Source organism: Anolis sagrei, chromosome 6 (assembly GCF_037176765.1).
Source record: "Anolis sagrei isolate rAnoSag1 chromosome 6, rAnoSag1.mat, whole genome shotgun sequence".
Classification (NCBI taxonomy): Eukaryota; Metazoa; Chordata; class Lepidosauria; order Squamata; family Dactyloidae; genus Anolis; species Anolis sagrei.
Window position 1 is genome coordinate 33,875,196 of NC_090026.1, and position 27,029 is coordinate 33,902,224.

Genomic DNA, 27,029 nt, shown 5'->3' on the forward strand with positions numbered 1-27,029 from the left:
ACTTACTTTGTTCTTCAAAACAGAAAATATGTCTTCAGCCTAAGACTTATCAAAGCAGGCCATAATCATTCCCATAGTGCAGAATGGAAACAGCAGTCTTGGGAAAGATACAAAGTATGTCTACAGGACTCAAGGCTAGCAAAGCCTGAAAAATAAGATGTGTATTACAGACCTCTGTAGTCTAGTAGTGTTTCCTTTTTAAAAACGAAAATGGGCTGAAGTTAATTTATTCCACACTTGGCAGATAAGATCTTTCCTGCAGCCTCTTTTCTCATTTATCTTCTCACTTCCTTATGTAGAAGGAAAACAACGGTCCACAGGGGAAAAGACAATCACCCATTCTGGACAACACTGCTAAGGCTGCATCTCCTTGTTTAAAAATACAGAGCAACAATTTTGAATTCCAACCATCATTGAAATAGGATTTTTTAATGTTTTGGTTTAAGTGACCTCCCTTTGACCTCTAATCAATAGCATACAGAATTCTTTTTCTCACAGAATCTAACCGAAATGTTTCTTAGTAAATAATAAAGTCCTTTGTCCTCCGTTCTGATGTCTTAAGCTACAAACATTACCACGTTTCACTTGTGACTTAGCTGGTTAAACCCCTGAAGAGCATTCCTTTAAGGGGAAGGATGGAGAAAGATCAGAGCTAGGTTGTACGTTTTTCAGGCTGTATGGCCATGTTCTAGAAACATTCTCTCCTGACGTTTCGCCTGCATCTATGGCAGGCATCCTCAGGTTGTGAGGACCTCATAGATGCAGGTGAAATGTCAAGAGGGAATGCTTCCAGAACATGGTCATACAGCCAGAAAAACCTACAACAACCTAGTGATTCAAGCCATGAAAGCCTTCGACAATACATCACAAAGCTAGTTTTTAAAGTTAAAGTCCAAAAAGACACCTTTTGGCTCCAAATGCCTCTCAATGCCTTCTAGGTGGCAATGTCATCATGTTTTAGGCCCTGATAGGGCCTTTTCTACAAGAAGTAATCCACATTCAACAACTAGGTTACGTCCTGTTAAAAGTGTTTCCATAGCCTAAAACAGCTTTAGTGGGTGGTTAAAAACCTGGTAAAAATCACCCCCCACACTTCCAATGGATGTATGGGAGTATTTAATGTGTGCAGCTGAAAATTGGGAGCCCCCGGTGGCACAGTGGGTTAAAGCCCTGTGCTGGCAGGACTGAAGACCGACAGGTCGCAGGTTCAAATCTGGGGAGAGGCGGTTGAGCTCCCTCTATCAGCTCCAGCTCCTCATGCGGGGACATGAGAGAAACCTCCCACAAGGATGATAAAACATCAAAAATCATCCAGGTGTCCCCTGGGCAACGTCCTTGCAGACGGCCAATTCTCTCACAACAGGATGCTCCTGACACGACAAAAAAAAAAAAAAAAAAAAGCTGAAAATTCCTGGAAGTGCAATATATGTTTGCTATGACTTGCGCGATCCAATGAGTTGTCCTCACTGGTATCAATGTCTAAATAATGCACAGAGCCCCTATTCTAGTTATTTAGGCGCTCAGCTCCAGTTAGTACTTGGATAGAAGACTGACAACCCATACTACCTCTTAAGTATTCCTTGCCCAGGTAGTTCATCTCGGGTCTAGTCCCTGACAGTTGCCCAACCATTTGATGTGTACTAATCTCCCCCCAATGAGTGCCCAAATCTTCATCTTTTATTCCATTAATTATAAATGATCTGACCATCTGAGAACGTGCATCTTCAGTCCAGAACTTGTTCTGAACATATTGAACGAGGTACCTTATATACCTGCCATTGTGCTTATATTCAGGCTCATTCAAAACACCTTATTATAGAAGGTTAGAGAAATGAACAATTGCCTTTTATACAACACCACCACCACCAATACATTACTTGATTAACACTGGTGATCAAGTTATCTCTGGGTAAGACTCCTTCCTCTGCCCCACATTTGGAACAGAGTTGGGTGACATTTTCACCATGCCCTGAAATGTACTGATACTCAATTGATTCACTCAGAGAGGGGAAAGCCAGGTAAAAAAGCCATAGAGTGGTCAACATCCCATCATAATGTGATGTGAAAACACAAGCAGCCCAAATCAACATACAAAATGTATTCAAATTAAATGCAAATGATGCAACACTAAAGCCCCAGGTTTCCATAAATATTAGGGGATAAGCCTGAAAATCATAAAAACAGTTTCATAGAGGTATGTTTTATCAGTGGATAGGCAATGCTATGTTCATTCTTTTTGCTAATGGATATTAATAATTCTGTTCACAACCAAAGCTGGTAGCTATTTTCAAACCCATTACCAAAATTTGCCCCACAGATTACATCAAATTGCTGTGAAGGCAGGTTAGGCAATACGTTCCTCTTGAGTTCTGTTTGTAACCACTGGATTCTTGCCTTTTAAAGAAAGACACAAAACAACTGCTGAAATAGTGAATAAGCCATTTTATTTTTGTCCTGTGCTCACACACTCTCTCGTTCTCTCTCTCTTTCTCTCTCTCTCTCCTTTTCCATAACAGGTCATTGAAACCACCCAAAGGAAAACCTCAAAGGAAAATATAAATTAACACATGCACACATCAGGGCTCCATCCTAACCATCCAGCAACCAGCTCCAGCTCCAACACATTTTGTGCTTCAAGTTTCACACTGACAATTCACAGGAGCAACAGAGGTGCAAGAGAATCAAACAATGGTTTACTCCCCCACCCACCCACATGCTTTTCCCTTCAAGAAATCGCGGCCTTCGGAAAGCAAGATCTATGGAACATCTGGCTACAAAATTGCCCTCTGCTGGACAAGCAAAGCCTCATGCCCCCCACAACTGGCCGGAGGACGCCCATCTCAGTGCTCTGCTCTCACACGCCATCACATACACAGGACTAACAGGCTGGGGGAAAAACCAAAGCCATTAACTCATCATCAGTTGCTGGTAAGGTCGGTCATACTCCCAGCTGTGCTATACTGCAAGTGAACAGTTCCGAGGAGGACGGCCTCGGAGCTTGAGGCCAGCTGTGTTCAAGGCACTACCCTCACCCTTCGCCTTATTTTTTTTAAAGGAGGGGGAGGAGGGAAAAGTTGGAATGACATCCAAGGACAAAAGGGAAGCCAGCTGTGGAATCACAGTTAACACATTTTGAGTCTTTTATGGCAGAAAAAAACGATCAGCAGCTTTGATCCTCTCCCTTCCTTCTCACATGCATATTACAAGTTCATCCTACAGCCCTACAGGGGAAAAGGGGAAGGAACACAGGAGCACAGAATCCTAAAAAATAATAATAATAAATTAATTAAAGTCAAAGTGCCCATTAAGAAAGGGGCATGCCACAGATGGCTATTCTCTCAATACAACATGCCCGCTTTATGGGAACAAAACCCATTGTGCTGTAGACCAAGTGGCAATGACCACAAACCATCAGACTCCCACCTTGCAACTCCAACGAGGTGAAGGTGCAACCTTTTCACCTGACCTGTTTATCCCTTGTCACCTAAAGCAAGTCTCGCCAAGCCAACCAGTGAGAAAAGACAGCATTGTAGCATGCAGTTTTACCATGCACCATCTGGTAATGCATCTAGATGGTGGCCTAGCTCCTCACTGTGGGCAGTGACATGCTTAGTGAGTTTTCAATTGGTGAGGAGAGGGGTTGGTGGGAAGACACAACACCACGACAATTTGTTAACCCTCTCCAGTCGCCTTCCAAACACATATGGCGGATGCTAAAGTCCCCCAAAAGGCTATACGCCTTGAATCTTGCTGTCCTTCAAACTGGAAAGGGTTAAGAAAGCATCTCCCTTCCCTCTTAAAATAAACAACGTCAGGGGTCCACCTGTAGTAGCTCAGACAGTACAGACCTAGGAAGGGATGAAGTCATGGCATTCAATCATGTTTCCAAACTGCACACAACTGATGTCAAAACTGGTTCTAAAAAATAAGAAAACCAGCTACCTGAAGTATCCACATTTTGGAATTCAAAGGAAAAAAATCTGAAGCCTGCTCAATCCAGTTAACCAATTTTTCCTTAGAAACAAGAGCCAGCTTTAACAATTCATATTTTTCTATCCTTTGCTGAAACTCACCCCCCTCCCCACACACATATTATGCCAGCTAGTTCCCCCCCTCCCACAACGTTCAACAACGGGTTCTAGGCTGCTGGGGGCACAGGTCTTTCCCAACATGCTTTGCTTTTCTGCCTCCCGAGACGTGTAGGCCCCCCGCCCTGCAGTCTGCTCCTATACACTGACTGGCAGCTATCATGGTTTGAGAAGATATATTGGATACGAAGGCAGGAAAGTTCCTTCAAATTCTTCTGGGCTCAGCCCTCCTCCAGGATGTAGTTTCAGCAAGTTCTGCACTCTCTTGCTGACCTTCAGTATCTCTCACTTCCTCCTGTCTTTCTGCTTCCTCTCTTGACGCCGGCCCTGCTGTTCAGCCAGGGAGCGTGGTATTAGGATAACACTGCCATCACTGGCGTGTTGGAGGGCATACTGATTTGGGGAATAGGGCTGGCCATTCTCATCCCGCAGGCGGCCAAACACTTCCTGGTAAAGGCTCTGCACCTTCTGCTTCATCTGGCGGATGGACCTGAGGAACTCCACCTTCTCCCTGAGCAGCTTTGACTTGTCTCTCTGCAAATCATCCACATCCCGTTCCAGGTTGAGGATAGTGTCCAGCTTTCTCTTACGGCAATTCTGAGCAGCCATCTTGTTCTTGCCCCGCCTCCTGATATCCCGAATCAGACTCAGCTGGGCTTCGCTTAATTGGTATTTGGACAGGAGTTCATTGAATTCCTCCACAGGCAAGTTGATGATCTTCTCATTGGAAAAGGGGATCTTCATGGCTCGGGCTCGGTGTTCATCTCGGCTCACCTGCTTATCCAAAAAGTCGGCCTGCTTGTCCTTGGCGCTCTTCTTGCCCATGCTGGCTGGCTCCGGCTCATCGGCTTCTAAGGTCCTGGGGACCATGTTGTAAGTGTGGTTGTGGCCCACATGCTCCAGATAAGGCAGGTACTGCAGCTGAGAAGGATTCTGGTAGCTCATCCGACAGAACTTGTTGTATTCTGGCTGATACCCAACAGCTCCTTCAGCATCTTCGAAATCCACATTTTCAGAGTCTGAGTTGTAGCCCACAGCACCTTCCTCAGAAAAGGAGGAAGAGGCTGAAGAAGAAGAGGAGGACGATGAGGACGACGAAGCTTCTGAGCTGCTGAGAGAAGCGGGGCTGTGGCTTGAATCCAAAGAGAGCCCCGAGTCGGAGTCAAACTCCTCTTCCAGGCGGGAGGCCTGCACTGGGTTGAAGCCTTCTTCAATAGCCAAGTCCATCAAACTGATCTCGTCTAACATGGCTTCATCCAAAAGTCCTCCAAGAGGATCGGGGAGTTCAGATTCAGATGTTTCATTAACAGTGGCGTTCAACTGAGGAGGAAAGAAGATGCCACTCAGGTTGGTAGAGCCAAATGTGGTGTTAAAACCAGTGGAGTTGTCAGGGACCAGCTGCAACAAAGCCGAACTGCCAGACATAGAAATGCTCTCAATCTCGGAGTGGAACAGGGAAGGGAAGTCTTGCCCACAGCTGCCCAGGGAAGCCTGATGCAGGCTAACATTCTGGTTGATGGGGGTGGATGGGGCAAGGCTGTAGTTGGCTGTTAGGAGGTCCCCTGTGCTGTTGTACAGGTTCTCTGCAGCCGCTGTGCTGTTCACCTCCATACCCTGAAAGAGAAACTGATATTTTCAGACTTCAAACACTTCCCTTAGATTCATTCATGAACAGAGCAAGAAACAAAGAGAGGGGCCCAGAGGCATCAAAAGTAAATACCTCCCACTCTAAAATTGTAACTATGGGACGTTAGGTACATGATAGAACTTTTCCTTGTCAAAAACGCACACAGTATTAGAATAAAAGCCTTCTTCTGAAAATGTATCAGGAATTCCACACCAAAGGCTTGGACAATAAAGTACAATGCTTACTGACAATCACTGTCCATCTATCAAGAGACCCATAACTAGGTTATGATTCATATTAGTCCAACGCATCTGTGTCTTATCTGTCTGTCTCTTTCTTTCCAATTTGTCCTTGGCAAAAAAAAAACATATATGGGATCCTTCTTGATGAGAATGCCTTTAAGAAAATTGCTTTGTACACGTTTTCAAGGGAAGGGAGCTCACAGTATTCCTTAGTCAAGAAGATGTTGGTAGCTGTAGTCCTCCAAAATGAGCTTATGCTACAATTGGGGGTGGGGGGTCTAACAGCTGGGTGTGTGTCCCCTAAATATCAAAGGTGACAAGCCAGCAATGAAAAGCATTATGAGATTCATAGAAGCATAGAGTTGGAAGAGACTTCTTGGGCCATCCAGTCCAACCCCCCGCCAACAAGCAGGGAAATCGCATTCAAAGCACCCCCGACAGATGGCCATTCAGCCTCTGCTTAAAAGCCTCCAAAGGAAGAGCCTCCACCACACTCCAGAGAGTTCCACTGCTGAACAGCTCTCACAGTCAGGAAGTTCTTCCTAATGTTCCGGTGGAATCTCCTTTCCTGTAGTTTGTAGCCATTGTTCCACATCCTAGTCTCCAGGGCAGCAGAAAACAAGCTTGCTCCCTCCTCCCTATGACTTCCCCTCACATATTTATACATGGCCATCATGTCTCCTCTCAGCCTTCTCTTCTGAACATGCCCAGCTCTTTAAGCCACTCCTCATAGGGCTTGTTCAGAAAAGGAAAGAGAGAGTGCCTGCGGTAAAAAAATTCTTATTAGCAGACAGATGGGATTTTGAAATGGGGCACAAAATTGCCACCCGGTGTTGAAATGTGTCCTTTTGAGGTGACAATGATGATCATTAGGACCCATGCATCCTGCTACTGCATTGCTTTGAAAAGGAAGGAATTATCCTCCAGGCTGCACTGGCTCCTGGGCTGCAGTATCACTACTTTTATTTGGACTTCTCCTGCAGCAAATGCCTCGCGTTCCCTCGGCCTTGCTAGTTTGTTTAAAGAAATATGAGCTTGTTTTGCTTCTGAAGAATGAACAGAACCCACTGGTTTTTAGGGTTCTTCCATCTAGTTCTTCATAGGGAATTGTGTATATAGATTAGGCATGGGCAAACTTTGGCCCTCCAGGTGTTTTGGACTTCAACTCCCACAATTCCTACCGGCTGTTAGGAATTGTGGGAGTTAAAGTCCAAAACACCTGGAGGGCCAAAGTTTGCCCATGCCTGATAGATGTTACAAACTAAGTACTGGGATGAGGTGCCTACACGCAACATTCAAAGCCTGCATTGTATGAAGCAAACAAAAGGAGGACAAAGATAGAGTAAACCCACCTGGGAACACAGGACAAGCAATGGTGGGTCAGAAAAAAAGCAATCTGTGAAGAGAAGCCAATCCTCCTCCTCACCTGTGTTTCCATGATAGACATGAGGTCCTGCCACTGTTGCTCCAGATCAAAGGGCAGCCCTGTCTCAGTCAGAAGCGGAGACAGGAGCCCATCTGGCACAACGGGGGGCCCGTTCTCCCCAGGCAGCGCTTCCGTTAGGCTGGGGGCATCTGCAGCTGGAAACTGAAGCAAAGCACAATTAGTTCACAACTGCAAAGTGTCAGAAGGCAACAACAAGTCAATGCTCACTCCTTTCTATGTCTGAATCTTGCATGCTTGAATCACAGCCATACCAAGTTCCCTTGTATCCAGAGTTAGCAAAGACTTCTGGTCTATAGGGTTGGTTTGTCAATGGAGTCAACTGCCTAAAGAGGGGGTGGGATCTGCTTCTCTGGACATCTTCAAAAAGTGGATGGACAGGGACCTGCTGGAGATGCTTTACTTGGAAATCCTGCATTGAGCAAGAGTTTGAACCCAGTTGTTTGCATCCCCTTCCCTCTAAATGACTATGCTTTTATAGTACTGGGGAAGATTGTGATGTTGTGCTGTCAGCACCTCTCTTTCCTGGCCCTATGCTTAATACATGAGAAGGCTTCCTTCTTAATTTTCAAGGATCTACCCAGTTCAGTCTGCTAAATTTCTCACCCCTGAGCGGACAAGGCCTTGGGTTTTTCCACAATCAGCTCACAAGGTATTGTTGGACATTTCCCTCAGAGCAGAACCCACGTGACAAGGTTATTGCAAGGGCATCTGATTAAGATGGTTGAGCCAAGTTCTATAATAAAAATATTCTGCAAAATGACCAAAGCGTAGGAATAAATACACCTTCCTTTTTCCAAGCACCTATATGCACCAACCTCCGAATTCTCTCCAAAGGGAAATGTTGCCTCCAACAGCCTAAGGCACTCCTCCAAGGACAAAGCCGTTTGGTCCTCAACCCCAGGCACCTGGAAGAGGTAAATAGAGGCATTGTATTGTTCTATGGCAGCACTGAAGTTCATATTTTAATATGAAATAGTAACATGTTCCCCAGAATGTTAGTTTGTGTTTATTTTTATTTTGTCCCCTTTTATCTTCGCTACAGTATTTTAAGCACCAATAATACTTCCAGTATGATATTTCCACATTGAAATACAGACTGATTTTGAATTATGACCCTGTGTCTAGACAAAGGCCTATAACCAAGTCCAATCCAGTCTGTAACAAAGCTGTCAATTTAAGAATCAGAAATATCTAGCCAAGATAGTTTGCTAAAACTATTCTCAACATTTCACAGCCATCTCCTGTTGTTTTCATCCCAGATTCCCAATACTACTGGATGCCCAATTGCCTCCCTTTGGCCTTGGCCTCTCCTTTCTCAGCAAAAGAAGCGACCAAACTCTGGCAAAAATCCAAAGGCTGCAATCAAGACACATCTCCTGGAGTCAAATCTATTCAGATGGAAATGCTCTTGGTGCAGAATTAGAGGTATCCCCAAAGCAAGGGGAAAGAGCACGGGCTGCAAGGGCTGTTTCCATCAGGATGCCTTATTAACAGCATGTGATTTGTGAAATGGACCAACCACTCCAGAAGATGTTAACCTGTCCATTCCTTTTACAGAAAGGGATACAAAGCAACCCCTCCAATGCAGCCAGTGCAGCATTTTAACAGGGGAAAGTGGTGGGACTGGCACTGGCCCAAGCACTCAGGAGACCTGTGGTGGCCAGCTGCAGGAATCTCGCAGCCACCCACAGAATCAAGATGCTATTTGCTTTGATTGGTTTTTACAGCCAACTGTGAAGAATCAGGGTAGGTTAATATATAAGAAAGAGTTACATAGAAAAATCTAGAGACAGACAAACAGTAACAACTGAGAAGACTGCCTTATTCTTAAAGGGAAGGGAGGAAAAGGCAAGGCAGGGAGGGCACTGAAAAAAGAGCAGAGGATGGTTGCTGGCTTCTTGGAAAGGAACATCTATGTCTGAGGAGGAATTCTCTCCAGAGCTGTGGAAGACATTTGCAAGCAATGCAGCCTCTCTCTGCCCTCACTTTTCCCCTTGAGAAACGAATCTTTCATTTCAAGATCTGCCAATCAGAGAAAGCTGCAGGTCTCTCTTCTCTGCTGTTGGGCAGCTAGGGAGACCAGTCTCAGAACACGGAGAAAAGAAGATGGCCTACTCCACCCAATGTATCCTTCCTTCTCATTCTTTTGTTGTTGTTGTTGTTGTTGTTGTCTTCTTTTACCTGTGCAGGGAAGCTCTCCCCTGTCTCGCCATCCACTAGCAAGGCCCTGTCAGCGATGTTGCCCCCTCTGTTCCTCCAGCCATCCCCACACTCCTCCCCGCTGTTTGGTTCTTTGTCCACTTCGTTCTCTTTCTGGCGGTGACTGTAGTCAAAAACCTCACGCCCAGCTCCAAGGTCAATATCCTGTCTCCACAGGATGTCAATTAAATCAATGTCCTGAAAGGGAAAAAAGGGGGACTATGATTCATACATTCTTCAGCAGTCCCTTCTCTGAAAGATGCCCTTGCCTGTAAAACCCATAGTTGGTACACCTCCAGCCCCCCAACATCCAAGCACCAGCATATCTTCTCCCCGTGATGAACACACCGTCACCGTCTGACCCCACTCACCTCCAAGTGCTGTGTTTCATTCCGAGTGGGGTGCGGCCCCACCTCTCTGGCTCCTTTTCTGGACCACCCCTGTTGCCGGGGTGGTCCAGACACCTTCCCCCCACCTACAGCCATTCTGTACTGGGAGCTTGCCAAGAGCGGCTCTGCAAAGAGGCTGCTCCGGGGCACAGACCGGGAACTCCATGAACAGCAACAGAGCTGTCTCCTCCTCACTGCCCATGCTACGCAGCAGTGTTCGCTCTGTCCAGGCAGGAGGAAGTCTGCAGCTTTAACCGCTCAGACGGCTGGGTGGCTGGCTGGCTGGGCGAGGGAGGGAGGGGAGGGCCAATTGTCATTCTGGATTGCTGCTCCATAGCGGCTTGCATCAGCCTGTGGTGCCATTCTAGGTATTTGCATAAAGGGGTGGGGATTCTCTGCATTTTCAGCCACCTGATGCAACTGGAGAACCCGGCCTGCCATGCGTGCAAAGCCTTGCCAGCTCTCCTTGCTCCAGACAGCCTTTCGGACTACTTTAACCAGCCCTTCAGACTAAAAGCAACCGCCCTCCAAATGTACCCTAAAAAAATCTCCCTTTTCCAACCGCAAAGCTGTGACCAGCCCTCAACAGCACCAGACAGGCATTTTACTCTGGAATGCCACCTCCCATTAAACACTCTCCTCCCCCACACGATATCCTGCACATTCTTCTTCTGCAAGGCAGGCCTCTCCCAAAGCTAACCCGCCCTCCAGCTATATTTATATTTGCACACTGCAGGAGTGTGTTCCTTTCATCCAGGCCCAGCCCTTGATCTGCCATCCACAGGGAGATGTCTCTCTATCTTCGGGCACACAAACATTTTTCCTCCTTTTAATGTTACAAGAAAGCCTACCATTGTCACTGGCCTCGACTTGGGGCCCCACCCCTCCACATTCCCAATTCCACAGATATACACCCTTCCACGTACACTCAAAAAACTCCCATTCAATCTCTACATTATAGAGAAGTAACAAAAAGAATCAAAAATTTGGGATGCCAGATGTATTCATTGTCCTGCTTTCTACAGATAAAAACCTAACAAAGTTGAGTTCTTACGTTTAAAAAACCTACAGAATAGAAAACTAAACAGTGTATGGTCGAAGGTTTTCATGACCAGAATCACTGGGTTGTTGTAGGTTTTTCGGGCTATATGGCCCTGCTCTAGAGGCATTCTCTCCTGACGTTTCACCTGCATCTATGGGAAGCATCCTCAGAGGTGCCTCACTACCTCTGAGGATGCTTTCCATAGATGCAGGTGAAACATCAGGAGAGAATGCCTCTAGAACAGGGCCATATAGCCCGAAAAACCTACAACAACCCAAGTAAACAGTGTGCTGATTTGCCCTCATCCCCACCCATTCAATGTCAAAGATGTAGCTGTTCCATCTAACCATGCTAGATTCAGAATTATTCTCTTATCTCTAGCATCTCTATGCTGGGTGTTAAATTCTGGTGTCACTCAATTACCTATTAAATATTTCAGGCCCAATTGACAGAATAGTATCTTCCCTAACTACTTCTTCTAAATCCCATTGCCCTATAAAGATCAAGATATTTACAGACCCACCTGGATTCCATATCCTTCTTCTGTTCTGCTATTAATCTCATTTACTAATGATGGCACTAGGCAGCCCCTGCTTTTACCATAGAAGACAGTCCTTCTTCCATGGGGCATCTGATCTAAATGGGTAGCCTCACTAAGAACAACTGCCCTTGACCATTTTCCTTCAAAATCCATATGCCCATAGAAAGTAGAAACTCTACTCTAGATGGCTGTTTAATTTATTTATTCCCATTATTTACGTCTTGAGATGATGTGATGATGTGGAAGGACCTTTTTGCACACCACACCATTGTCTCCTTACCAAAGGGCCCACCTCTATTTGCCCTATCTTCTATGGTGCAGCAAACCAGGAAACCTGTATGAATCAATGACAGCGTGACTTTTCCCAATGGTACTATCCAATCATCACAAAAGTCTGCACCTTCTTACAGATATTCTCCCACAGAAAACCTCTACTTCGTTTCCTCCTCCTCCGTCGACAAAGATCTCATAGCACAAACACACATCAATCTACACACTACTCTTTCCCTAACCAAAGAAAGGCAGCCATAAAATTGAGGACTGTGCCTACTGCACTTAACTCTTCCCAGACTAATTTGTATTCGTGAGACCATCCTGCCTACATACGCTCCATTTCCCCCTTCTCTCACAGCCTGCACCTTATCAAGCAGAGTATCCAAATTCTTGCCCACTGCAGATCCTTTTAAGTACACAATGGCTGGTGGGGAGAGATGTGGCTAATCTAAAGCAGGCAGGCAGGCCAAAGTGGTGAGAAAAGGGTTAAAAGGAAGGGATACCTTTCTCATGTCCCCAGCTGCCGCTCCCAGAGCTGTCCACCCAGATCATGGTCTATGTTGAGAGCAGATTCCGGGCAAATGGAGCTGGGTGACCCAGGCAGGATGCCGGCCAGACATCTCCAGTTTCAGTTAGCAGTTGTTCTTTTGGGGAGGGAGGGGGGAAGCAGGCTTGCCAGCTGCTCCTGAGTTGTTTGGAAGCCCCCTTTCTTGCCAACATGTGACCCACAGGTGCTGTGCTATAGCCAGCCCTCCTCCTCCCTCCCTCCCTCCAACTTGAGATCCAATCCCCAGCTCTCCTCTGCTTAGAGCTGGAAGAGGAGTTCCGGCGAATCCCCACCCCCTGCTCAAAGCCCAAGCTGCAGAGACGGAATCCCCACCCCACCCCATGTGCCGTGGTGGTGCTGAGGCTGCAGGAGACAGCACACGGACGAGGGAGACAACACCCCCCCTCCCCTCCCCACACCCGTTACCTAGGCTGCAGCCGGAGCCAATCCCCTCCCCCAGGTCACAGCGGAGGATGCGGAGGGAGCCAGGCTCCGCCCTGTGCCGGTTACCTAGGCGGCAGAAAGAGCCAATCCCCTGCCTCAGGTCCCTGCCGAGGATGCAGGGGAAAGGACTCCTCCTTGCACTCGTCAGCTCGGATGCGAAGAAGAGGAGAGCCAATGGCTTCCGTGCATCCCACCCCGCCCAGGTCGCCCTGGGAGCTGCAGCAGCGCTTGGGCCTCTGTCTCCTTGAGAAGCTCCCACACCAGGATGCCCCACCCAAGCCAGGCAAGGATGCCAGCGATGCTGCAGCGGAAACACAGAAAGAGAACAACCTGCCTGCCACGCTTTCACTCCTTGCTCCTTGAGCTCTACATACTAAAATGAACTGTTTCAGGCAGTATCACTCCCAAAGCATTTGCTCCCTCCCAGAATTCATCCAAGCATCCCTTTTTTCCTGTCAACCTACATTTCAAACTTCTTTCTACAGGCAGAAGGGAAGCAAGAAGAAGAGGCTGAGAAGGCCCAGCAATGGAAGGTCTGCATCCTATACACAAGAAAAAGAGGTCTCCACAACTGGGAAATGGATGCTCTACAGAGCTTCTGAGCCCAATAGCTGTCATAAATGGACTTTGGTTATGCATTGCACCAGAGGTAGCAATCATCTCTCCGGTTATGACATTCTGCATGAAGAATAGAATATTCTGCACCCTGAACATAACAAAGTAAATTTCCTCCTAAATGTCCAATTTATTCTCTTATGAGGTTTTGTAAATGCCATGTAGGGTCATCTACTCAGAAAAAGCATCTTCAGCTTCTGACATCCCCCGGGGGTTAACCCATATTTACCAGTTAGCTTTGCAGACCTGAGAAACAAACTATGTCTGGTTCAACACTTTGAGAAGAAAATTGCGATTTCTAAGATTATTTATTTTATTTATACCCCACCTTTCTACTTGTGGCGACTCAAGATGGCTAACAATCTCACACTTTGGTCATAATTTTTTGAAGTGCAACACAATTTAAAAAAACAAACAATTAAATTATACAGTGTGGATTAAGATAGAAACAGATTAAAATATAATAAATACACTTAAAATAGCGCTTAAAACCCACAATCCTCCTCCCACAGAATCCTGCCCACACTTCCCAGCAGCATGCCTCTTATTCTTGCCCAAATACCTGTTGGCAGAAGGTGGTCTTGATCTGCTTCTGGAATAGTACATGACCTGCTTGGGATAGTACATTCAAAGTACAATTACACTTCATGTACTATTATCCAGTGAGTGGTGTGAGTTCCTGCTGTTAGCCACAGCTTCTGCCAACCTAGCAGTTCGAAAACATGCAAATGTGAGAAGACTAATAGGTACCACTCCGGCAGGAATGTAACAGCGCTCCATGCAGTCATGCTGGCCACATGACCTTGGAGATGTCTACGGACAACTCTGGCTATTGGGATTAGAAATGGAAATGAGCGCCAACCCCCAGAGTCGGACATGACTGGACTTAATGTCAGGGGAAAATCTTATACCTGTAAAATGCATCCTAGTTTCCCAATATGTCTGGAAAATGATCTAGGGGTTTTACACAAGGGGAAGGGAGTAACCAGGCTTGCACAAGGCTAAAGAAAAGCATGCAGAATTCATAAATGGTGTTACTAGTGCTATATTTTTATTTGCCAATACAAGCAACTACACCTGGGATTTCTTCAGACTCACTGTTTGAAATTTGCTTAAGATTTCAGTAGCATTTGAGACAAAGTCACTCTTATATCTACACACAGAGACTTCCAAGAGACTGAAAATGTTTGACATATATTATCCACAAGCTAAGGCATTTAAGGCTTTTTAGACTTCAGTCCTATACACATTTAGTTGGGAGTGAGTCCTTTTTAGTTCCATGGGACTCCCATCTGGTTAGCAATTTTATGGAGCTGGTGTAATGGTTTGAGTCCTAGGCTACAAATCTAGAGACCAGGGTTCAAATCCCTGCTCAACCATGAAAATTCATTGGATGACCCTGGGTAAGTCACATACTCACAGCCTTAGAAAACCCCGTGATAGGTTTGCCGTGAATCAGAAACAGCTTTAAGAAGAAAAGCAATAATATAGGGATAAAATAGGATATCTTGTTTTTAATTATGTCCTCTGTCAAGAAAGTGAAGTTTTTCTGCCACTATTTCAACTAGGCAGCTATCCAATGAAAACTTATTTGCAATAGTAGAGAGAAAGGACCTCATCATACCATAAACCACTGGTTTACAGAAATCACTGTCACAAGATAGGAGTAACGTCCTCCACTTAAGCAGCTTTAAAATGAAATTGTCTAGAGTAGACAAAGACATACAGGATAGCTATTATTAAGATGTGATGGTCAGGAGTACTTACTACCAGATTCAGCTGATACACTAGCGGCACCCCTTCCTAGAATCAGAGGACCTAAAGATGATAGTGTGTGCACTGGAAACCTCAAAGTTAGACTTCTGAAATGCGCTTTACATTGGGCTACCTTTGTACTAAGTTTGGAAATTCCAATTAGTTTAAAACATGGCAGACATACTAGTTACAAGAACATCCAGGAATGAGCATATTATGCCTACACTAAATTCACCCCACTCGTTGCCAATTTAAAGCCCTACATGGTTGGAGTCCAGATAACCTACAGGATCACCTTCTCCCGTACAATCCGTCTTGCACACCTAGGTCCTCTGGGGGGCATTTACACCAATCAGCCAGAACCCAACTGGTGACTGTCACCACAGAAGCTTTTCATCAGTTGCCCCAAGACTGTGGAATGACCTGCCAGAAGAGCTACGACAGGTAAATCAGAAGACAGAATTTGAGATGCAAATGAAGACACAACTCTTCCAACAGGCCTACCCAGTCAGTTTTAAGTTGTGAATTTTAATATACATTTCATCAGTGGATTTTAACTGTATTTTAATTCAGTGATTCTTGTTGTATATGTTTTAATGCTTTATCTCGTTTTAACAATGTTGTAATAATAAATGTATTATTATAATTATTAAACCTATTAGCCAAGATGACTATAAGGAACTTCTACATTTAGCAGAACTATAGAACCTACTAGAAACTGCTGAAATGGAAACAGCAGGGGATATATGTTGCTCTCATAGTCTGCTTTAGTTTTCTTGGCTGTGCTACATAGACATATGCTGGTCTGATCCAACAATGTTCCTCAGTAATCCTTATAGCCACCATGGGAAGTGTCTCTGGAATATCATTCTCATTTTAAAAATTGGGATCCAGGGCAGATAGACCATGGCTTTTTTGATATGATGTAACATATTCATAACTGAGCCATGATTTGAACCACGAGATGTGCTGGCATCTCCTATTTTACACACCTGCTCATTCAACTTACATGCCTTATTAAACAATCCCGTCTTTTGAGAGGCTGTCCCTCCTGGAATGGAAAAGGACAGATGCTCCTCCATCCTTTGCAAGGAGATCACCCAGGTCTTAAGTCACTAAGCATTTTTATGGCAAGGACAAATGCAGTCTGTTTGAAGAGGAAAATTTGTATGAATCACTCTGTCTGCCCAGAGCAGGGGTCCTCAAACTTTTTAAACAGAGGGCCAGGTCACAGTCCTTCAAACTGTTGAAGGGCCTGATTATAATTTGGAAAAAAAATTGAATGAATTCCTATGCACATTGCACATATCTTATTTGTAGTGTAAAAACACTTAAAACAATACCATAATTAAAATGGAGAACAATTTTAACAAATATAAACTTATTAGTATTTCAATGGGAAGTGTGGGCCTGCTTTTGGCTAATAAGATAGGATTTTTGTTGTTGCTGTTGTTGTGAGCTTTCAAGTCATTTCAGACTTAGGTTGACCCTGAGCAAGGGCCAGGTAAATGACCTTGGAGGGCCGTATCTGGCCCCCAGGCCTTAGTTTGAGGACCCCTGGCTCAGAGTATCAATGTATTTTGGTATTCACAGGTTCCTGGAACAAAACCTCAACAGACACCAATGGTCCACTATATTTAGAGATCCTTATGTTGTACTAATCAGTATACAAAGCATAAATAAATAACAAAACAAATGACCCTAAGGTGTGTTGCCATCACAGGCAGTGTTCTCCCAGTATCACTGCAGAGAGTAGGAAACAGCAGCTGTTGTCACCAAGATTAAGGTAGGGAAGCAAAGGATGGCAGCACTGCTTGCTTACAGAGCCAACATGAGGTAATAGTTGAGTATAAGACTGTGACTACAGAATCTTCCCTTGGTCATGGAAACCCAAAGGGTGATCTTGGGCAAGTTACAATCTCTCAGCCTCAGAGGAAGGCAGAGACGAAGCCTCTCTGGACAAATATGGTCAAAAAACAACCCTGACACAACCACCTCAGGGTCACTATAAGTCAAAAATGGCTTGAAGGCACCTACAACAACAATAGTTTTCCTGCTAAAAGACAACTACACTGTAGCAGTTCCTTACAACTGGCAGAACAGAAGGTACCCTAACATCGGTAGTGTTAAATGACAATATAGGAAGCCCAATTCTACTCTTAAGGCAAGGCAGCAGTTTGCAATGATGCTTTTTCAAAGACTTGAGGGCACAGCAGTTATACAACTGAGTCAAAATTGCAATGAGGCACAGAGGCAAAGGATGCAGATGCTGAACCCCATTCAATGGCTGTTCTGGCCAATGAAGCATATGCTGTCCTATTCTCCACTTTCTAACAATAGACAACAATAATTTCATTAGGAGAGGCCTTTGGCTATCTAAGCTACTGCTGGGACTAGATGGGTGATACAGTTTCACTTTATTCTTGTGTTTTTAATTCTGTTTTAAATATGTATTTTTGTTAATTGCATTTTTCTGAAATTTTGTCATTGTTAGCTGGCTTGAGTACCTTTTCATTAGAAAAGGAGAATATAAATTTAATTGATAAATGCATTCTTAGTATCAGACAGTAAGATTTATTCAGGAACAAAACATTCTTCTATCCGTCTCCTAGTCAGAATGCAGGCCAGCATTTTGGAGGCCATGATCCTGTTTTGCATTAGTTATTTTATTTTAAGTTCTGTTCTAAACAATTCAGCCTTGTTAAACAGCTGCGCCAAAGAACCTGGGTTCAGGAGGAAGGCCAACTAAACAGTCTGGTCTTGGACAGAAAATCTCTGTCCATATACTAAAATAGTTCGTGTAAACTCCACTAACTTCCATGTCATGGAGAGGGGAGAGAAAAAACCTTTCACCTCCCAAGGTTTGAAGGAAACACTATGTTCTGAACAGGTCCATGTTTACAGTCATTGCCTAAGGGACAGCCCCCTCCCCCTGCATGCAGGCGAAGGGTAAGGAGATCTTCTCACTGTGTTGACAGGCTTGAGGTGGGGGTGAGTTGCAGTACAGCAAGCACATCTAGCACATCTCATCACACGTGGCCTGAGCTGGACATTTATTTTTATACTCTTGTTATGGAAATATTACAAGGACATCATAATCCAGAGAACAAGTCTTTCTAGAAGATCAATCTACCTATAGCCATCAGCAAAGGGAGAAAAATACCAAGAACACAGCCTCCTTGCTTGTAAGCACTGCCCTGGGATCCTCAAAGCAATGTAAGGACAACAACAACCATCCCGACTTCGGACTCCCAAATAAAGGCAGACCTCATGCCCACCTGATTCCTGCCTATTCAGGAAGAAGAAAGAGACTGACTGGAGACACAGCTCAGAAAAAAAAAATACAGTTGCCCAGTCATGTCTTTGTTAGCGCTCTCTGACTGGTATATTATGGTGAAAAAGAAAAGGCTGAGCATATAGTGATCAATTGGAATATGATAACAATATAAATAACTGAGACCAGCCCTATAGATATAGTTCTGATTAGACCAGGCCCAGAAACACTAAAACTAAAGCCAGGTAGAAAGGTTAGGAAGCCTGCAAAGGTCTAGGAAAATATTCAAGTCTGTGCAAGTTGCCTTGAACTTCTATAATGGGGGGAAAGTGGGATAAAAATAAAGTGTATGTGTGTGTGTATACCAAGTCCTTAGACATATTCCAAAGAAATGTGATGGGAATAAAAAGAAAGACATTTTAAAATGCAGCCCAGATACTCTGAGCAAAAAACATTGCTTGCCTACATAAATCAGGGCAGATGAAATCAGGGCGACTAAAGGTAACTCCAGTTGCATTTCATTCCAGGGCAAGGTTGAGAAACAACTGCTAACACTGCTGAGGCAAGTAATACAGAATAAGGAAAGATCTCTATTTAGCCTGACAGGGATAGAAAAACAAGTTTCATATGAAAGTAGTAACCACTGAAGATCCACCCTGCCCCAAATCTGGACAACAGTACTTTCAGTACTACAACTCTCATCATTCCCAACCACTGACCATGCTCGATGGAGATTATGGAATTTGCATTCAAACATGACAGGAAGGGCCAACCCTCCTGTTCAAGGAGCTCCACTGGCTGCCATTCAAGGTACAGGTTCTTACCTACAAAGCCCTGAACGGTTTGGAACTTGCCTACCTGCGTGACCACATCTCCATATATGAACCCACACAATCCCTTTGATCATCCGGAGAGGCCCTGCTCTCGATCCCACCAGCCTCGCAGGTGCGTTTGGTGGGGAAGAGAGGGCCTTTCTGGTGGTGGCCCCTCGACTCTGGAACTCACTCCCTAATGACATCATACAGGCCCCAACTCTGGCAGTCTTCAGGATGAGCTTGAAGACGTGGCTGTTCCAGTGTGCCTTCCCAGAATAATGATCCCATAGCACTTTGTCCTCCAAACCACTTTACATTTCTTTAGGTCTGCTCGTATGCCCTTCCACAAACACCACTATCACCTTTTCGTCCATGTCCCAGCATCACTTCCAATTTTAATTTTACATCTGGCCTTCCTGATAATGTTGTATATTTTATTGTCTATGTTTTTTATGTTAATTACTTGTATTGTTGTTTTGTTGCTTGTATTGTTGTATTTGGGCTCAGCCTCATGTAAGCCGCACCGAGTCCCTTGGGGAGATGGTAGCAAGGTACAAATAAAGTGTTGTTGTTGTTGTTGTTGTTGTTGTTATTATTATTATTATGAGCCACGGGTTCCTCACTGTGTATTGAAGGACTACTATAAGGAATATTGGTTGAAACTGTATTTTTGTACTTTTATAAATTCTATCTTATCCAGGTCCAATCATGGAAAATGTTTGGAAGGAAATACTTAGGCCATGATTGCAGCTGAAGCTTAGCACAAAGTAAGTAAGTGACTCTGAGCATGTTCTGAATGCACTTATTTCACAATAGCACAACCAGCTTCAAACCAAATAAAGGGTAAAATGTTCAGGACAAGTAGCATATGTTTTAGCCATGCTTAAATCCTTCTACCTTCAATTTTTTTAGGCCAACCCCTGGCTAAACATCTAGTGATTATCTCTCTATGAATCCACAAAGATGCAGTGTATCATACCCAACCAGTTACTGAGAGGCAGGATTCTGCTCAGAACTCAAACACAACAAAAATCTTGGATGCTAAAGAGAAGAAAGGGAAAGTTTAACTTGTAACAATTATCAAGAGCCAACTTGTCCTTGTGTACGAAAGAAATCTGGGAAATTGAAATATAATCCAAACAACGAATGCACTGGAAGACTAACATCAACATTTCCCAGACAGGAAAACATCAATTCTCAGCAATGGAATTTCTGTATTATTTTCCACAGTCCAAACATCCAAAGTACATATATTGTGGGTTCTAGAAGCATTTTTGGTATTATATTTTAAAAGACCACAAAATCGTTAAGTGAAGGCAGAATGCATGGAAGACTTCCAAGTAATCTGCTACTCAGAAACAACCAGCATAATCGTATGTCATCTGCATTATCTCTATTATGCCAATATCCCTTTGGCATCTCAAAGTCAGCTCTCTCAGGAAAGAAAAACAAAGCCACAGTATTATCTTGAAAGAAGATTCCACATTTCATATACCAGGTAATAGTCTTGCATATCACCATGGCGATTTGGGGACAATATAAAATTTGTATCTCTGTTCAGTTCCATAATTTAATGCGAATATGAAACAAGGCAGACAATCAAGCCCCAAATTATTAAATGGCAGTGACACAAATGCACTCACTTCAACATGTCCATGTTTACATTGCTGTCATTTAATAATATGAGGTGCAAGGATCTGGGTTGCTGGAAATCATGGATCCGAAGGGCTCACAGTACACAGTATGAAAAAAAAAGGAAAGAGAGAAGCATTTTCCTAAAATGCTAAAAACACAATTCAGGAACAGACACATTAAGGACCAGATGCAGAGAAGGATAACTAAAAGTTAGCAACAGTACCCCTCCCAATTTTATAAAAATAATAATACTTTATTTGTAACCTGCCCGATCTCCCCTTTCTTGGTCTATAACTCCCATCAGTCCTAGAGCAGAGCTTTCCATACATTTCAAGTTGGCAACACACTTTTTAGACATGCATCATTTCATGATACAGTAACTCGGTTCTTATTAGCAACCTGGAAGTTTTATTTATTTATTTGACTTATATACCGCTACTCCCAATTTGGCTTGGAGCGGTTTACAGAAACAGATTAAAACAATACAATTAGCTTTAAAATGACCATAACAATAACAATAGGCAGGGAGAAGAGGCATAGGATTGTTCACCCATCAAAAGCTTGCCGGAAAAGAAAAGTTTTACAGGCTTTCCGAAAAGCAAGTAGGTCTCGGATGGTTCGAGTTTCAACCGGCAAGGCATTCCATAAATAAGGGGCCACGATCGAGAAGGCCCTATGCCTAATAGATGACCAGTGATAGGTCCGGATGTTAGGGGCTGCAAGCAGATTTTGGTCTTCAGACCGGAGTAATCTCTGGGGTTGGTAGGGGGATAAGTGGGCCCTTAGGTACGCTGGCCCCAGATCATATAAGGCCTTAAAGGTTAGTACCAGCACCTTGAAAGTGATCCGGTACTCAATCGGTAGCCAGTGCAGCTGCTGGAGAATTGGGGTAATACGACACCTCGCCGGCACCCTTATAAATGGACACTTAATAAATTGTAATAATAAAATGTATGGAGACACAATGTCTCTCATGAAACCTTTTACATTTTTTGAAAAAAAATCTGATTTATTGTTTATTTTACATAGACTCATAGGTTTCTCATGTTTAAGCAACACACCTACATATTGCAGCCGACACACTAATGTGTCACGACACACAATTTGGAAAATTATGATCTAAAAGACCAGACCTACCTACACTTGAATAGGATCGTCCTCAACATGTTTACTTACAACTACTAGAATTACACATATGGTGCAGAAAGCAGCTTCTAAAATAAAAGCAGGAAACTGCACAAGGAAAAAGAGTCATTTTTCCTGCACGCAGTCTACATTAATGAGTTTCAGCATGCCCAAAGTGAAGTGATGTCATTTCTGGCTGCTATTTTGCCCAATCTGGGGAGCTCTGTAGAATTTGGGGGGGGGGGGGGGGGAGGGGACGACGACACAGCATTTTGCCCAAAAATTGCCTACTGGCTGCACTCTACCCACCCTTCTTCTAAAATTTCATTCACATAAGCAGAAGAATTATATGATGTGTAACTTTTCCTGGCAACACACACTGCTCAGGCTACTCCATAATGCAAATGCTGAACAGAAAAGTACTAGGGTTCAAAAATGCCAGGAAACCATGCATTTTGTACTTTTTTACAGTTGTGTTACTTGAATTAGTTGTGCTCTAAAAGTATTTTGCATATTGTTCTTGGGCTTTTTTTAAGCAACCAAATAAAATCAACCACTTTTTTCCTTTGATAATCAAATGGGATATAATTAGTGGTTATCATATTGGTGAATTAAAGAACCAGAAGCGCTTTCTTACCAATTTACATGTTTTAGACCACCAGTCAAAGATACTCTCTCCAAACAGATATTCTCTTACCATATTGATAAGGCTGGAGGGTATTTGGCTGCTGCAAAAGGATGTGTAGGCCCACAGCAAGCAACCAATGGCAATTGCAAGCATGAGCAAAAATGTTTCTGTGGGTTGCAGCAACACTTACCTCCCACACAAGCTGGTATTTGGATTAGCCCAAATTCTTCCCTGTTGGTGGATCCAGTTTAAGCCAGCTAGGGGTTTCAATGCAGCCTGATTATATCCACCAGGCAAGGAACGTAAGCTGAGAAATTGAGCTTCAAAATCACACAAAATGAAATCCAAAAACGTATTTGGAAGTTCAATACCTTGTTAAGAAGCAAAGAACAACAGCAAGGCCCTAAGTAAAAGTGGTCTCATAAAATTCATCCTGCCCACATTACAGTGGTCCTTGGCATCTGCTGGGGTTTTGTTCCTGTAGCCCCCTGCCCCATGGATACCAAAATCCATGGCTACTCGTGTCCTATTATATACAATGTCATAATAAAATAGCATCCCTTATATAAAATGGCAAGAGACAAGCTTGTTTTTTGAAATAGGGGTGTTTTTTTTTTTGGTGGTGAATATTTTGAAGCCATGGATGTTGAATACATGGATACAAAATCAGTTGATATCGAGGGCCAAATTTACTTTTTCTTCTGAAAAGTATTTGTTTCATACACCCCACATACAGCAGTATAGATCAGAATTTTAAGACCCAAATTTACATATCAAAAACCCTTATCTAAAGCAAGACCTCATAAGATTACAATGGTTTCTGCCTTAAAATGGCACAAACTACCGCTACTACTACTGTTTTAATGTTTGTATATTTTAAATTGGATACCAATGCTTTTATGTCTAGCCTCTTTGAGGAGATAACGCGGGGTATAAATAAATATAATTATAATAATACTGCAATTTGGAACTTCAGCATTATCAAATGCTTTATGCAAGCCTCGGCTTTTAAATTATCCTATGAGGAAGGCATCTATTCCCAGTTTATATATGAAAGATTGAAAGTGGGGAAAAGAGGAAGAGCAAGTCCAAAGCTGTACCATTAGTTTACAACCAAACGAATACTCAAGGCCAGTTTCTTCTTCCAAATAATAGTCTCTAACTAGAGGGCCATGATGAGTAGCTCAACTTTCTGCTACCTTAATTACAATCTATTACAAATGTACCCTGTCCCTCCCCTGAGGACCTCAGACTACTATTTTAGCTTTACAGCGCTCAGTAAAATAGGTTAGTCTCAGAGAAACAGCTTGCACAAGTGACCTACAAGCTTCAAAACTAATTGAAGAACTGAAGCCTTTCTGCACCCAACTCCAACTACTTTATGCACTGCATCAAGTCATATACCTCCACGTTTTTCCTCCTGTTCTTTTTCTTTCTTCTCATTCACAGCAGTCCACTTTACACAATCCCTATAACTACCATACGACGTTATTAAAGGTTATGAATCAGTCCAAAATGCAGCACAAAGGCAGTGCGCTTACAGCTGACAAAAAGCTCTACCCAATTCTCCAGCCAAATTTTCACTTTCACCTGCTATCGAATTCTTGAAAATTGAGTTCAAGATGTATCTAGCAAGTAATGAAATCCACACTAAATTCAAACTACCCTTCACAACTCTTGAAACATTTTTACCACACTTTACCCGCTCTTGTATGGCACAATCTTTCTCACGACAGTGACGATTTCTGTTCATTCCTGGCCGTGTTTGTATTTGTCCACTCATGGTCAAACATAAGTTTGTTGAGCCAGCTAGTAGTCAGTGTATCACATCACCACACAAATTAATACAAATTGGATATTATCTGAAATTTTTGTGATCAGGTCTTTTTTAGGATTTTTTGTTCATTTGGATTTTGAAATACCTGTACTTTCATATATGTATGTAATGATATATCTTGGATATGGGAACCAGGTATAATACAAAATTCATTTTTATTTCATAGTCATACACACAGCCTAAAGACAATTTTATGTAGTGTTTTAAACAATTTTGTGTATGAAATAAACACTATGTACCTTTAACCATCAGAAAGCAAAGTTGTCATTATATCAGCTACCCATGTGGACAATTTTGGATTCTGGAGTATTTTGGAATTCCAGATAAGGGATGCTCAACCTAAAGTATCATCTAACTGGAGAAAGTAGAGATTGCAATGTACTTTCAAACAATTTGAACACTGTGAAAATACCAGAGCTCAATGAGTTCCATTGTATAAATTTCTTTCTTTTCTCCCCCCCCCCCCCCCTTGTGTTCAAAGAAGCAGAGTTTGGAAGCGGCTGGACAAGTTCAATGATGCACTCTTGAATTTGAGTAGCCTGAGACCCAGAGCATTTTGTAACCTGTGTCTATACCTTTTTTTAGTCCTCTGCACAGCTGAAAAAAGCAAAATGACTCACTGCAAGCAAAATAACAGTCCCTATTCCTACACCATCCTACAGTTGTATGTGCTTCCAGCACCAGCACATCACTAAGAGAATAGTTAATAAGCTGTAGATAGAGAAGGCCCCACTTAAAACTTAACCTCAGTAATAAACAATTATGTAAAGCACTAACTATCCCAGCTGACAATCTACAGTATGTGGTAGTCACACCGGCTTATTGCCTCGTAGAAGTTATATAAAGAATTATATGTAAGGACTATTGGAACGGCCCAGATTAAGATTATGAACAGTGTGATGTAATAGTGGTGATATTGGTTTAAATGTTTTGATGTGTTTAAAATCCTACTTTAAATATTTATTTTCATTTTACATTGTTTTTAATGGCATCAAATAGTTGTCTATGTTGTTAAGTGGCCTTGAGTCCCCTCCGGGATTGAGGAAAGAGGGGTAAAAATGTCACAAAGAAAGAATATAGGTTGAGCATCCTGCATTTGGAAATCCAAAATCATCTACAGTGGTCCCTCACTTATCACGGGTCTTACGTTCCAGGACCACCCACCCTCTTTACCTTCCTCTTCTTCCTCCTCCTTATAGCCACCTGGGCCTCTTGCCACCACTTGGGCCCCGCAATGCCTCCTCAATCGCGGGAACCAAGCGGTGGCAAGAGGCCCAGGTGGCGACGAGGAAGAGGAAGGTAAGGAGGGTGAGGGTGACTCTTCTTCCCCCCTTGCCCTCCTTACCTTCCTCTTCCTCGTTGCTGCCTAGGCCTCTTGCCACTGCTTGGGCCCCACAATGCCTGCTCACTTGCAGGGCCCAAGCAGCAGCAAGAGGCCCAAGTGGCGACAAGGAAGAGGAAGATAAGGAGGGTGAGCGGGCAGCACTTCTCCCCTCCTCACCCTCTTTATCTTCCTCCTCCTCCTCCTTGTTGTTGCCACCTGGGCCTCTTGCCGCTGCTTGGGCCCTGTGCCACCTCCTCAATCCTCAGTGTTCCCTTGCTACTTAAATTATTTTTTTCTTAACTGCGAAACAGCAAGTCCGCAATATGTGAACTGTGAAAAAGCGAGGGACCACTGTATATGGATAGCTGAGATAGTGACACATTTGCTTTTTAATTGTTCAACATCCACAAACTTTTATGTTCAAAATTATTTAAAATACTGCATAAAATGATCTCCTAACTATGTTTATAAGGTGCATATGAAATATAAATGAATTTTGTGATTAGAGTCAGGTCCCATCTCCAAGATCCCCTATTATGAACATAAATGCATATGCAGGTATTCCAGAATCCAAACCACTTGTGGTCCCATATATTTTGGACAAGGAATACTTAACCTGTACATGAAAATTTCTCAAAATAAGCATTCAAATAAAATGATGGGGTCTAGAAAGATTTAAAGGTTTTGGTAGAAAAGAACACAGGTTTCTGTACACAAGAATCTCTCCCATATGTTCCCTGCTCTCTAGAAAAAAAGGATAAGAAAATCCAGTTCCTTTTTCTTTACTGCCTATTCTAAACACAACTGATATGTATATTCACAGGTAGGTGCATGCACACCTATATCAGTGACTGATTCTCATTTGGTACAATGATCTATTCATGTTGCAGGGGAACTAAACAAGCAAAGCAAGTTTCACTTTTAGATTTCCAAGGGCAATCGCATTGAAATTGTTAGCCTATTTTTGACAATAGGGATGAGAGACCATGACAGGATAGAAGGTCAGTCACAACAGCTGCCTCAACAACCCCCAGCCTACCCACCAGCTTTACTAATTCTGTCCACTTGCAACATAAAATGCCTGGGATTAAAGGCAGTCTGTAAGTAATTCTCCACAACAATTCCATGTTGTGTTTTGGACAGGGCGTTGTGTATGCACATAAACATTTGTCTCCAAGCAAA

The 27,029-nt window shown here is 43.3% G+C and overlaps 1 protein-coding gene across 4 annotated transcripts in view; it reads right to left on the reverse strand.

The window, feature by feature from the left end:
- Positions 1 to 2,427: 2,427 nt before the first annotated feature.
- Positions 2,428 to 27,029, reverse strand: part of NFE2L1 (NFE2 like bZIP transcription factor 1) — a 31,350-nt gene continuing 6,748 nt past the window's right edge. For 2 of the 4 annotated variants that reach the window (XM_060780879.2, XM_060780880.2), the window contains exons 4-7: positions 9,586 to 9,801; positions 8,220 to 8,309; positions 7,384 to 7,545; positions 2,428 to 5,702 (exon numbers count right to left, since the gene is read on the reverse strand). In XM_060780879.2, the coding sequence (XP_060636862.2) occupies positions 4,374 to 5,702; positions 7,384 to 7,545; positions 8,220 to 8,309; positions 9,586 to 9,801 (1,797 nt within the window). In that variant the 3' untranslated portion in view covers positions 2,428 to 4,373. Of the gene's footprint in view, positions 5,703 to 7,383; positions 7,546 to 8,219; positions 8,310 to 9,585; positions 9,802 to 9,974; positions 10,940 to 12,351; positions 12,631 to 27,029 lie in introns of those variants that run through there. The other 2 variants (XM_060780882.2, XM_060780881.2) reach the window with 2 other exon arrangements.